The 14,175-nt window shown below is 49.5% G+C and overlaps 1 protein-coding gene and 1 long non-coding RNA gene across 3 annotated transcripts in view; both read right to left on the bottom strand.

Moving 5' to 3' along the window:
• LOC309326124 overlaps positions 1 to 14,175 on the bottom strand; it is a 154,040-nt gene that overhangs the window by 24,103 nt on the left and 115,762 nt on the right. The window lies entirely within an intron of this gene.
• The window catches only part of CCM2 (CCM2 scaffold protein), a 51,848-nt gene that overhangs the window by 24,103 nt on the left and 13,570 nt on the right, over positions 1 to 14,175 (bottom strand). The window contains exon 1 of one of the 2 annotated variants that reach the window (XM_081834450.1): positions 1,567 to 1,725. The exons of the other annotated variant lie outside the window; for it this stretch is intronic. Within the exon in view, the coding sequence (XP_081690576.1) occupies positions 1,567 to 1,578 (12 nt within the window). The 5' untranslated portion in view covers positions 1,579 to 1,725. Of the gene's footprint in view, positions 1 to 1,566; positions 1,726 to 14,175 lie in introns of those variants that run through there. 2 annotated transcript variants of the gene reach the window in all.

The following is a 14,175-nucleotide window of genomic DNA, read 5'->3' as shown; positions in this document are numbered from 1 at the left end:
GCCAGGCGGAAGAGGAACATTTTCGCTTGGTGCCTAAAATATATATAATGGGAGAACACTCCAAATGGGGAGCCACTGCATGCAGAAAAGGCCTTGTTCTTCTTTTGCCCCCCCCCCCGACCTCTTGTGGGGAGGACACACGAGAAAGGGCCTTGCAGGAGGAGGGCAGGGGCCGGGTCAGTTCATCTGGAGAGAGGCGGTCCTTGAGGTATTGCGGTCCCAAGCCCTTTAAGGCTTTATAGGTCAAAACCAGCACTTTGATTTGGGCCTGGATTGGCATTATATGAACATTATAGGTCAAAACCAGCACTTTGATCAGGGCAGGATTGGCATTATATGAACAAACATTCCTTCCAAGGCACAGAGAGGACGTTGGGTTGGGAATGTTTCTCAGCTGACCCACCAATTCGCAAGCTCAAGAAACATTTCTACATATCTGTCCCCTTGGCAGGCTCGGCTGCTTCCGCGTACCTTTTCTCCTGCGCACAGAGATGTGGAAAAACCCCACAGGTAAGTTCTGGAGATCCCCCAAAAAGGTGGGAGGTTCTGTTATTGCAAAATACTGGAAGACACAAGATCTACCCACTCTGGAAGAATGGCAGATGAAGATGATGGACTATATGGGACTGGCAGAAATGACCGGCAGAATCCGAGACCAGGGAAAAGAGTCGGCGGAAGAAGACTGGAAGAAATTTAAAGACTACTTACAGAAATATTGTAAAATTAATGAATGTTAGAATGATGTCGGACAGAAATTAAGTGGTTTCCAGCTGTAATGCTTAAGAGATATGAAAAAAAGGTTTAGAAATAAGTAAAAACTAATGGTGAGGATTTGCTGAACTAACAATTTGAATTGGAATACAAGAAAGGGAGGTATGAGGAGGTCTGGAAAATAAGTTAAAAGAAAATAAGTAACGGAAATTGTATGTGTTTTTAATTATTTTTGTATTTTTGTTATTTTTTCTTTTTTATTTCACATTGTATTATTTTTTGAAAACTTTAATAAATATTCTATAAAAAAAAAGGTGGGAGGTTCTGTTTTATTTATTTGCCAAGTAGCTCATGGTGCAAAGTCCCCCCTCCCCCCAAAAAAGAGGTAGTAGAGAGAGATGGTTTGACGGACACTGGAAGGGGATAAAACCGCTGGGCAGACAAGACAGAAGACGGAGAGGTACGGCTGAGAGCCTGGGTGCCCCTGAGCATGTGCAGAGGTGAAAGGGAGGTGTTTTAGGGATAAAGAGAGAGAGGGAAGCTTTGCTTACTGGAAGAGCTTTACAGTGGTACCTCGGGTTAAGTACTTAATTCCTTCCGGAATTCCATTCTTAATCTGAAACTGTTCTTAACCTGAAGCACCACTTTAGCTAATGGGGCCTCCTGCTGCTGCCGTGCTGCTGGAGCACAATTTCTGTTCTCATCCTGAAGCAAAGTTCTTAACCTGAAGCACTATTTCTGGGTTAGTGAAGTCTGTAACCTGAAGCGTATGTAACCTGAAGTGTATGTAACCCGAGGTACCGCTATATTAGAAGTACTGGGAGGCTATCAGGACACGGAACCGCAGATCCCTACCTCATTCTCCATGAAGCCTCCAGTTCTTCAGAGGGAGGGTTTGAGAAGGCTGCCTTGAATTTAAAAGGGTCTCACTCCACTCCACCCACCCTACCGGGCTCCTCCAGGCTGCTGGCTAATGGCTGCCGTTGCCGAAGGGCGAGGCACAACTGTCAGCTTCTGCTCTTGAGCAAGAAGGCGAACAGGACGCAGGGAGACCACAGCTTCCTCCTGCTCGGCTCGCTCAGGGTTGAGAGGCGGCTGTGGGCGAAAAAGTAGCAAGTCCCACGGGGTGGGGGGTGGACTAGCAACCGAAAGAGGGGCAAAGAGGCTCACCTGCTGTGGGGCTCTCCAACCCATCAAGCCAGGCTTCCCTAGAATCATAGAATTGTAGAGTTCGAAGGGAACCCAAAGGTCATCCGGTCCAACCCTCTGCAATGTACCTGCTTCTCTCGCTCTTCAGACAGCCTAAGATTTCCTTAACATGCTATGCACCTGTTCGGGTGCCAATGGCTCATCCATTTTTGTTACAACCTCCTGACAAGATCTCACCAGTGTAACGTAAGAGTTCAGATTTGATCGGCGCTAACTCTCTGCAATGACAAAGCTGGATAGCATCTTAAAAGGCAGAGACATCACCTTGCCGACAAAGGCCGGCATAGTTCAAGCTATGGTTTTCCCAGTAGTGATGTATGGAAGTGAGAGATGGACCTTAAAGAAGGCTGATCGCTGAAGAATGGATGCTTTTGAATTCTGGTGCTGGAGGAGACTCTTGAGAGTCCCATGGACTGCAAGAAGATCAAACCTCTCCATTCTGAAGGAAATCAGCCCTGAGTGCTCACTGGAAGGACAGATCCTGAAGCTGAGGCTCCAAGACTTTGGCCACCTCATGAGAAGAGAAGACTCCCTGGAAAAGACCCTGATGTTGGGAAAGATGGAGGGCACAAGGAGAAGGGGACGACAGAGGGCGAGATGGTGGGACAGGGTTCTTGAAGCTACCAGCATAAGTTTGACCAAACTGCAGGAGGCAGTGGAAGACAGGAGTGCCTGGCGCGCTCTGGTCCAGGGGGTTACGAAGTGGCGGACACTTAAAAAAAACAAACTTAAATTGTCATAGGTATTAAATAATTCGCTTGCAGAAATTCGAAACACAAACTGTTACAGTGAGGCTAAGAAGATGCAAGGAGCTTCTCGAAAAAAGTTTTTTTCCAATGTCCAGCTTCTCAAGCACAGTTTCTCCCCTCCAAAACAAACATGCCAGAAGGGTGGGGAAAGCTTCCTTTGGGATTCTGAATAAAGCTGTCTCTTTTGCTTCAGGCTTTTGCTTCCTGGAATGCCAGGGCAGAGACTGTTGCGGCTTTGATGCCCCTGCTGGCCATGTCATGCCTCTTTTGTTCCACTGCTGCAAGGTCCTTGAATCTGGGAGGGAGGCATTTTCTTTTTCTTATTTTTTTTTTTTTATAAATATTTATTAAAGTTTTTAAATATAAATGCACAAATAATAAACAATCTTACTTCTATCACAGACATAATTTCATCACTTCTTTGGACTCCCTCGCGTCTCCCGCTCCCATTTACATCGTTAAAAGTTTTTTCCAAACAAATTATCAACTTGTTTACAATCTCATGTCCACACATTCAAATATGATCTAGCACTTCTTCCAAAAAATTTTATATTTTCTTTGGTCTCACTTATCATCAAATTTCAAATCTAATTTAGTGGTGGCCAATTTTTTATAATCTAGCATCCTTCTTAACATTCAACCAAATTACAATGTTTTTGTAGATACTTCTTGAATTTCTCCCAGTCTTCCTCCATCTTCTCTTCTCCCAGGTCACGGATTCTGAGTCCGGCATTTTCTTTTTCTTAAACCGCACACAGCCAGGCCCCGAGGCTCCAGATGCAAACAGAGGTTTCTCCTCCTTCCTCTCCCTGATATTTTTTTAAAACATTAAAACAGGGTTGGCTCTCGGGCTTGTAAGTGCGTGCAGTTGCAGGTGTGATACTTATTTATCCGATTCCCAAAATACCTGGAAGCGCTTTCGCTGCGAAAACATCAACAATACGAAACAATCCCGTATGTAAAACAGTTTCAAATCCAGTACAGATGAAGACGGTATTTGAGTTTGAACAGACGTCTTATAGACAGTGTTGGAAACTCAGATGTATAAGGTAGGTGCCAAATGGCACCTTAATCCTAGCTTACGGTCGCCACAACGGAATGTCTATTGGCCAGAGGGTTGCACGAGAGGACCCTCTTCCAATGCTACAATTCTACAATCTCAACTACTACATTGCTTGACAGAAGGTCAGCTGTTCGAATCCCCCGACGGGGTGAGCTCCCTTTGTTCGGTCCCTGCTCCTGCCAACCTAGCAGTGCAAAAGCACGTCAAAGTGCAAGTAGATCAATAGGTACCGCTCCGGCGGGAAGGTAAACAGCGTTTCCGTGTGCTGCTCTGGTTCGCCAGAAGCGGCTTAGTCATGCTGGCCACATGACCCGGAAGCTGTACGCCGGCTCCCTTGGCCTGTAAAGTGAGATGAGCGCTGCAACCCCAGAGTCGTCTGCAACTGGACTTAACTGTCAGCAGTCCTTTATGAATGAATTGATTTTAGAATGCATTTCAATTGATCGATTGTGATTTTATGTGAACTGTGTTGCTCTTGCAGTGGTACCTCGGGTTAAGAACTTAATTCGTCCTGGAGACCGTTCTTAACCTGAAACTGTTCTTAACCTGAAGCACCACTTTAGCTAAAGGAGCCTTCCGCTGCCGCCACAAGATTTCTGTTCTCATCCTGAAGCAAAGTTCTTAACCTGAGGTACTATTTCTGGGTTAGCGGAGTCTGTAACCTGAAGCGTCTGTAACCTGAAGCGTCTGTAACCCGAGGTACCACTGTATTGTTGTTGGCCGCTCTGAGCCCGGCTTCGGCTGGGGAGGGCAGGATATAAATAAAAAAAATTCTTATTATTAACCTTTACCTTTTTACCACAAGGCTTGTGGAGATTCACATACGCACCAAACCCACTAGCTGACTCCCAGCCTGCGGGGAAATGCCTGCTTCAGGAGTTGGGTCAGTTTTGTTTGAACATGGGGGGGGGGCAACTCCTTCCTGGCGTACATGAAAAGCAACCCACCCCCTTCTTTCAAGTCCAGATGGCTGCAAGCTTTCATTTTTATGTTTACATCAGCTTTTCAAGGGAAAAGGAAAGGAATTTTCCTGAAGTGCTATTTTTAGATCTGCCTCGCTTGTTCCAATCGGGGGGGGGGGGAGGGGAATCCCTGAACCCTGACTTAGTCCTGCAAGGAGAGCTTTCCCCCACCTCCAGATTTATTAGGCCTTTCAGAGGGGAAACTGAACCGTTCTGCGGATGAGGCAGAAGGTGGAATCTCTGCCACAGAGACTGCGGCTTGAAACGTAATGCAGAACAAACTTTTGCCAACTCCATCAGCCGTCCAGAACAAGGACTGTGTGTGAGTGTGAATGCACACAAACATTTGCACCAGGACTGTGCACTGGCTCTGCTTTAACGCTAATGGGCTTTGGCACACACAAAAAGAGCTTGTTATGAAAATTATAAGGTCTAAGATACAAAATAAATGTACCGAGCAAAAACATACATAAATATATAAACCGCATGTCTGAAACAGTACAGGAAAAAGTCCTGAAACCATTTTGTCTCTTCCAAATTGACCTCAAATGTTCTCTGCAAGGAGAGAAGAAATGAGAAAAATCTCCCCATTGTCTCTTTGCTCACAAATTCTGCCTTAAGGATACATTTAAGATATGAACAGGGCAAGCCTGTGACCTGGACTCGGGAATTAAATACAGTGGTGCCCCGCAAGACGAACGCCTCGCAAGACGGAAAACCCGCTAGACGAAAGGGTTTTCCGTTTTGGAGGTGCTTTGCAAAACAAATTTCCCTATGGGCTTGCTTCGCAAGACGAAATGTCTTGCGAGTTCCCGCGGGTTCCCCCCCCTTTTTTCTCCCTTTTCCTAAGCCGCTTATCAGCTGATCCGCTAAAAGCTGCTAAACCGCTAATAGCGCTAATCCGCTAAGCTGTCAATGGGCTTGCTTCGCAAGATGAAAAAACCGCTATACGAAGAGCCTCACGGAACGGATTAATTTCGTCATGCGAAGCACCACTGTAGTTATCATCACAAAAGAATAGCCAGGCTGTCCTGGTAAAACCCATTAACAGCCAGGTATACCCATCAACTGGGTGGGGCTGTGGTGAAACCACAGAGCCTAGGGCTTGCCGATCAGAAGGTTGGCGGTTCGAATCCCTGCGACGGGGTTAGCTCCCGTTGCTCGGTCCCCGCTCCTGCTAACCTAGCTGTTCAAAAGCATGTCAAAGTGCAAGTAGATAAATAGGTACCACTCCAGCGGGAAGGTAAACGGCGTTTCCGTGCGCTGCTCTGGTTCACCAGAAGCGGCTTAGTCATGCTGGCCACATTATGCGGAAATCGATCTCTGAGCTTGATCGATGGAGCCGCGATCTCAGACAGCTTTACGATCCCAATCAATCACTTACAGCGGTCCGGCACGCTTCTTCTGCTGTCTCTTCAGTCACGGCTTTAAGCAGAGTGAAACACGCAGCGTTGTAAAGCAGCCTTACTTCTCCATGCAAGCATACATAGACAGTGTGTCTATTTACAGGTCTTTATTAAAACATTACAACATCAAAGTCCGTCACTGCTGGCAGCCATTGCTGCAAAACATGTCTCCCTCTCCGGATACACAGAGGGAACAGAACAATACAGGAAAAAAGTCTCCTCCTATTCTTCTGTCTCCGCCCAGCTTCTGTAAGCTGACGTCAGCAGGTGACACACACCAGGGAATTTAACCAGATAAATTCTGAACTCTCACCCGGAAGCTGGACGCTGGCTCCCTCGGCCAATAAAGCGAGATGAGCGCTGCAACCCCAGAGTCGGCCACGACTGGACCTAATGGTCAGAGGTCACTTTACCCTTTACCTTTAGGGCACTGCAGCAGGGGACGCGGATGGCGCTGTGGGTTAAACCACAGAGCCTAGGGCTTGCCGATCAGAAGGTTGGCGGTTCGAATCCCTGCGACGGGGTTAGCTCCCGTTGCTCAGTCCCTGCTCCTGCTAACCTAGCTGTTCAAAAGCATGTCAAAGTGCAAGTAGATAAATAGGTACCGCTCTGGCGGGAAGGTAAACGGCGTTTCCGTGCTCTGCTCTGGTTCGCCAGAAGCGGCTTAGTCCTGCTGGCCACATGATCCAGAAGCTGTACGCCGGCTCCCTTGGCCAGTAAAGCGAGATGAGTGCTGCAACCCCAGAGTCGGCCACAACTGGACCTAATGGTCAGGGGTCCCTTCAACCCATCAACAGGTTTCCTGCCAGACAGGATTCTGTTGTTGACCGCCCCTTCTCTGATGTATGTATGATGTATGGGAGGGGTGGTCTTGGGCTCCAGGGTGGGCAATTCCAGATGTCTATACAGTGGTACCTTGGGTTACAGATGCTTCAGGTTACGTCATTTCGGATTGCGCACTGTGCCGAACCCAGAAGTACGGGAACAGGTTACTTCTGGGTTTCTTCGCTCGCGCAGAAGCACTAAATCACACCTTGCGCATGTGCAGGAGCGACGGATCGCGACCCACGCACGCGCAGACGCAGCACTGTGGGTTGCGAACGTGCCTTCCACACGGATCACGTTCGCAACCTGAGGTTCCACTGTACAAGGGTTTGCATGCCATTGTTTGAGGTCCCTCCTGGCTCCTGCGTGTGGTTGTGAGTACCCTGTTGCAACAGTTAATAAAGATCAGGCTTACTAGCTGCTTTGCTTCTCAATATTCTCTGGTTGGCTTCTGTTATTTTCTCCTACCGATCAGGAACTTACAAAAGAACTCTATATGGGCTCTTGGGTACCCTGTAAGGGAAAAGGAGCAGCTTTTTCTTATAACAAGCGCAAAGCCTGCACTCCTGCTAATTGGCTTGCAAACAGATTAACTTCCTCCCTAACCACAGTAAAGGCCAGGAAAAAGTCTTCCCGTGCGTTACCAGCCAGTTTTGTCTGTTCAAATAGTTTTACCTGCTGCCGTCTTGTTCTGTCTCTTATTTATTTGCTTTGTGCTGCACAGCAAGCTCTCCCAAGGCTTTGCACTGAGACTCCCATCTGCCCCAGCCAGTGCTGGGATCAGGGCCCTGGGTCAGGTTTCCAGGGGCGAGGCTTGCACAACCGTAGAAACCAACAAATTGCATTATCCATTTATAAACCTCACTATTCTTTGGAGCTTGGGAGAAAAGAAAAGACAAACCTAGACAGCATCTTAAAAAGCAGAGACATCACCTTGTCAACAAAGGTCCGTATAGTTCAAGCTCTGGTTTTCCCAGTAGTGATGTATGGAAGTGAGAGCTGGACCATAAAGAAGGCTGATCGCCGAAGAATGGATGCTTTTGAATTCTGGTGCTGGAGGAGACTCTTGAGAGTCCCATGGGCTGCAAGAAGATTAAACCGATCCATTCTGAAGGAAATCAGCCCTGAGTGCTCACTGGAAGGACAGATCCTGAAGCTGAGGCTCCAGTACTTTGGCCACCTCATGAGCAGAGAAGACTTCCTGGAAAAGCCCCTGATGTTGGGGAAGATGGAGGGCACAAGGAGAAGGGGACGACGGAGGACGAGATGGTGGGACAGTGTTCTCGAAGCTACCAGCATGAGTTTGACCAAAGTGCGGGAGGCAGTGGAAGACAGGAGTGCCTGGCGTGCTCTGGTCCAGGGGGTCACAAAGAGGCGGACATGACTAAACAACAACAACATTCTTTGGAGGGTTTTTTAAAAGAAACAAAACGCGAAGCACTCTCTGCTAGTCTACCAAGTTTCAGAAAGTTGTTTGCCTGTTCTCTAAGCACTTGGACACCTCGTAAATTAGCTTAACCAAGTTTTGCACAGCATATCTCAAGTTCAAGATTTTCGTCTATGTTTGGAGAGGGTTTTGAATCAAGAGGGTGGACTGGGCCTTTCAAAACTGCACTGATTTAAAGCCCCGATTTCAAAATGGCACGGAATTTTTTGGATTCTTGGAATTCCCAAGGAGTGCTGGGTCCGAGGCTGCTGGCTTCGCTGCCTCCTGCTCTTCAGCGTGACATTCACAGATAATGTGGTACCTCACAACGATCCTTGCAAGGTAGGACAGCCTGTGTGAGAGAGACTAAGGGCCCGAAGTCACCCACTGAGTCTCACAGTCCAAGACAAGATTCAAACACAGACCTTCCACAATTCCCCACTTTAAGAACAGATGAACCACGCCGACAATTTTTACCCTGGAATTCCACATCGATGCTCAGTGTACTCTCGTTTCCGACAGACATTTCTACAAGGTAGGGAATTTTCCACGTGTTTCAGAACATGCTGGTCTTTGAAAACGGCATGGCAGCTGGTGTGCAAGAAATCAGGCTTGCTTTGTTGTGTTTTTTTTTTTTAAAAATTGGCCTTCTGTTCTTCCCCCATTTATCTGCTCCATCCATCTGCTGCAAGTTGGCACAGAAGCAGGTGTCAGCCATCTGGGTTAAGGCGCTGTTTATAATATATATATATCTGGTGACAAGCAATGGAAAAGGAGCCCGGAATCTTTCTGCGGGGGGGAAAGAGGTCTGGGAGCACACAGAATGGAATAGAAATATTACAGTCTATGCATGAACTACCGTATTTTTTGCTCTATAGGATACACTTTTCCCCCTCCAAAAAATAAGGGGAAATGTATGTGCGTCCTATGGAGCGAATGCAGGCTCCTTGGCTTCAGCGATAGCAACGCGAAGCCTCCGAAGCGCAGAGGGAGCGCTTTCGCCGAAGCTTGGAGAGCCGCCTGAAGCCTTCGGAGCGCAGCACGAATTCCCACTGTGTTCTGGAGGCTTCAGGTTCCTTTCGCTGAAGCCAGGAGAGTCTTGCTCTCCCGGCTTCAGCAAAAGGAACTCAAAGCCTGAGGAGCGCAGTGGGAACTCGCGCTGCGCTCGGAAGGCTTCAGGGATAGCCGCACGCAGCCCCTCCGGCGGGGAGAGGCTACACGCGGCTATGGCTTCTTTAGCCCCGTGCAGCCTCTCCCGGCTGGAGAGGTTGCGCACAGCTAAAGAGGAAGCCAAGACAGTAAGCGGGATCCATCCCGCTTGCTGTCTTGCCTTGTGCCATAGGCGCGCGCAACCCCTCTGGCAGGGAGCTTGGGGGCTGGGGGGGGTTAGGGTTAGGTTTTTTTTCTTGATTTCCCCCTCTAAAAACTAGGTGTGCCCTATGGTCCGGTGTGCCCTATGGAGCGAAAAATACGGTATGTTGCGTGGCTCCAAGAAGACTTCCGGAGCAAATTTCAGTCAAAATTCTGAGAGATATGCATTGTAAGCCAATGCCACACTATTGTTCTGAAGAGGTGGGGGAGTCTCCAAATTCCTCACCGCTCCCCTTGTATTGCAACCCAGGTGGGTGGGGCTTGCTACCAGGCCCCGCCTACTTTTGGAAAGAGCCCCGCCCACTCTGGCAGGAGGCTAAAGGAACGCCACCCTGCTCTCTCGCTCAACAGGCCTCAACTACCCATTGACTGCCGCAGAGCAGATTTCCGTGCTTAAGCCAAGGGCGCTTGGGAAATTGCGAAATTAATTTTAAGACCCATGCAGGGCTATTGAGAAGCTACATGCCATCAGGCTCAGCTGTAAGCTTGTCCCCAGAGGATTTCTTTACGGTTTGGGCAACGGCTTGGAAGTACAAAGGCATGGCTTTTAAGCCCTGCAGTAATCCACTCAGAGGGAATATGGAAAAGGGAAACTCAGCGGATACTGAGCTGTTCCTACTTCCCAGGCCTGCGCCTCATGCCTTCTCTTCAAAATCTACTGCATGATCCCCTGAGCAAATCTACAGAGACATCACCTTGCCAACAAAGGTCCGTTTAGTTACTGGTTTTCCCAGTAGTGATGTAGGGAAGTGAGAACTGGACCATCAAGAAGGCTGGTCGCCGAAGAATGGATGCTTTTGAATTCTGGTGCTGGAGGAGACTCTTGAGAGTCCCATGGACTGCAAGAAGATTAAACCTCTCCATTCTGAAGGAAATCAGCCCTGAGTGCTCACTGGAAGGACAGATCCTGAAGCTGAGGCTCCAAGACTTTGGCCACCTCATGAGAAGAGAAGACTCCCTGGAAAAGACCCTGATGTTGGGAAAGATGGAGGGCAGAAGGAGAAGGGGACAACAGAGGATGAGATGGTGGGACAGTGTTCTCGAAGCTACCAGCATGAGTTTGACCAAACTGCGGGAGGCAGCGGAAGACAGGAGGGCCTGGCATACTCTGGTCCAGGGGGTCACAAAGAGTCGGACACGACTAAACAACAACAGAGGGAGCTTGCTTCCTATTAAGAATTCATGGGTGATAAATTGAGAAACTGGGAGATCCAGGCAGCTCTCCCAAATCAGCCTCCTGCCCCCACCTCCAGGTGTTTTGCATTACAACTCCCAGTATAATACAGCCAAGCTTGCTAGGGCTGATGGGAGTTGTAGTCCCCCCCCCAAAAAAAACATAGCAGGGTTTCCCAGCCTTGGCCCTCAGCTGTTGTTGGACTACAACTCCCATCATCTCTACCTAGTAGGACCTAGAGCAGGCACCCCAACCTTCAGCCCTTCAGATGTCTTGGACTACAATTCCCATCATCCCTGACCACTGGTCCTGTTAGCTAGGGATGATGGGAGTTGTAGGCCAAAACATCTGGAGGGCCGCAGATTGGGGTTGCCTGACCTAGAGGGAGCCGGGCTGGAGAAGGCCATTCCTATGCCCTTTGGCTGTTTTATTGGAAAAGAAAATCTCAAGTTGTCTGGTTTAAGCCATAAAGTCGACGGCCAAGGAACCAGAGCAAAATGGCAGCCCTTTAGATCGTCCTTGCTGCTGTGCCATTCAGACTGCCAAAGTCATTCTCGCTTGATCCGTAGTTCTCACGCTATCCCATGCATCTTGGCATCAGAGCTTAAGAGATAATAATTAATAATAATAATAAATTTTATTTTTACCCCACCCTCCCCAGCCAAAACCGGGCTCAGGGCGGCTAACACCAAATATAAACATTGATTAGAATACAGCTTGAAAAACAAATTTAAAATACAACATTAAAACATTAAAATGCAGCCTCATTTCAGTGGAACTCAATCAAAAACTTTTTGGGGATAAAAACGTCAAGTCTTCACCAAGGCTAACTATCCAGACTGGTCCTATATGGGCCAGAAAAAAGCCAAGGAAGTCCCCAAATAGGAGTTCCAACACAGAAGGAGAAGGAAAAAAGGAAAGAAGGGGAAGGAATCAAATTGATTCCAAGCCAAAGGCCAGGCGGAACAACTCTTACAGGCCCTGGGGAAAGAAATCAGGTCCCGCAGGGCCCTGGTCTCATGAGACAGAGCGTTCCACCAGGCCGGAGCCAGTGTTGAGAAGGCCCTGGCTCTGGTTGAGGCTAATCTGACTTCCTTAGGACCCGGGACCTCTAGGGTGTTGCTATTTATGAACCTTAAGATGCTCTGGTCGTGCCACTCCACAAACCGTCCTAACATTAAAAAGGAAAGCAACAGGCTGCCTGTTTTGAGGATGAAGAAGATCAGCCCAGCAAGGCCAGTCACACCTTACCGTTGCTGCACCATGCAACAATTGTGTTTGTGGGATGGCAAAGAGGGGGAAGCTGTGTCGGCCAACAACGGTCACGCCCCATTGCAGCCGTTCTGGATTAAGCGCCTGGTTACGGGTATATTTTTATCCACCTATTTCTGCGCGTTTGGGAGCAAAAATAAAAATGAGGCAGCTGCAACTGGATACTGCAAATGGCCATTTAAAGCCATGTGCTGCCCTTTCATCAAATCCAGCTGTTGCCCAGGCAAGACTCATCTGGAAGGGAGCATCGCTTTTTGGACTGGAGAAAGAAAAAAAGTTCCAGAATTCCAGGAACATGGCCCAGCTGCCCAATTTTCCGCCAGAACTGCCTCTGAGTCAAAGCCAGAATGGTGGAGGTTCTTTGGGAAACAAACCGTGTTGCCTGGAGGCTTCGCCAACCAGGTGATGCCCAGCTGCTCTGGATGATAATTCCCATCTGTGGGATGATGGGAATTTTAATACAGAACAGCTAGACGGCACCAGGCTGACAACGGCTGGGCCGAGAGGTTAACAATACAATTTGCGTTAAGGCAGCAAACATCTGAAAGGAATAATAGTAATAGTAATAGTAATAGTAATAGTAATAGTAATAGTAATAGTAATAGTAATAATAATAATAATAATAATAATAATAATAATAATAATAATTTATTACTTATACCCCGCCCATCTGGCTGGGCTTCCCCAGCCACTCTGGGCGACTTCCAACAAAATATTAAAATACAGTGGTGCCCCGCAAGACGAATGCCTCGCAAGACGCAAAACTCGCTAGACGAAAGGGTTTTCCGTTTTGGAGGCGCTTCGCAAAACAAATTTCCTATGGGCTTGCTTCGCAAGACGAAAATGTCTTGCAAGTTCCTGCGGGGTTTTTTTCCTCCCCCCCCTTTTCTAAGCCGCTAAGCCGCTTATCCGCTAAGCCGCTAAACCGCTAATAGCACTAATCCGCTAAGCCGTCAATGGGCTTGCTTCGCAAGACGAAAAAACCGCTAGACGAAGAGACTCGCGGAACGGATTCTTTTCGTCTTGCGAGGCACCACTGTACCGTAATACACTAAACATTAAAAGCTTCCCTAAACAGAGCTGCCTTCGGATGTCTTCTAAAAGTCTGGTACAGTGGTGCCTCGCAAGACGAAATTAATTCGTTCCGTAAGTCTCTTCGTCTTGCGAGTTTTTCGTCTTGCGATGCACGGTTTTCCATAGGAATGCATTGAAAATCAATTAATGCGTTCCTATGGAAACCGCCTTCCCCCGACCTCTTCTGGCGGGCGGCATTTTAAAATCGCCCGGGACAGCGGAGGACTTCTCCGCTGTCCGGGCGATTTAAAAGCCCCTGGGAAGGCAAGCAGGGGGGACAAAGACTTTTGCCCCCCGCCTGCCTTCAGAAGAGGTCCAGGACAGGCTTCGCGGACCTCTCCGCAAGCAGCGGGAGCGCTCCTTGCGGAGAGTTGCCAGCGCGCCCAGGCTTCGCGGCCCCGCCGCCGGGCTTCGGGACATCGTTCCGATGCCAGGCGGCGGGGGGAGGCTTTCTCGCCCCGCCGCCCGGCATCGGGACGATGCCCCGAAGCCGGGCGGCGGGGGGAGGCGTTCCCGCCCCGCCGCCCGGCATCGGGACGATGCCCCGAAGCCGGGCGGCGGGGGGAGGCGTTCCCGCCCCGCCGCCCGGCATCGGGACGATGCCCCGAAGCCGGGCGGCGGGGGGAGGCTTTCCCGCCCCGCCGCCCGGCATCGGGACGATGCCCCGAAGCCGGGCGGCGGGGGGAGGCGTTCCTGCCCCGAAGCCGGGCGGCGGGGGGAGGCTTTCCCGCCCCGAAGCCGGGCGGCGGAGGGAGGCTTTCCCGCCCCGAAGCCGGGCGGCGGGGGGAGGCGTTCCCGCCCCGCCGCTCGGCTTCGGGACATCGTTCCGATGCCGGGCGGCGGGGGGAGACTTTCCCGCCCCGCCGCTCGGCTTCGGGACATCGTTCCGATGCCGGGCGGCGGGGGGAGGCGTTCCCGCCTCGCCGCCCGGCA

This window comes from Podarcis erhardii, assembly GCF_964252035.2.
Source record: "Podarcis erhardii genome assembly, chromosome: 12".
Lineage (NCBI taxonomy): Eukaryota > Metazoa > Chordata > Lepidosauria > Squamata > Lacertidae > Podarcis > Podarcis erhardii.
This window is presented reverse-complemented; position numbering and strand designations above follow the sequence as displayed.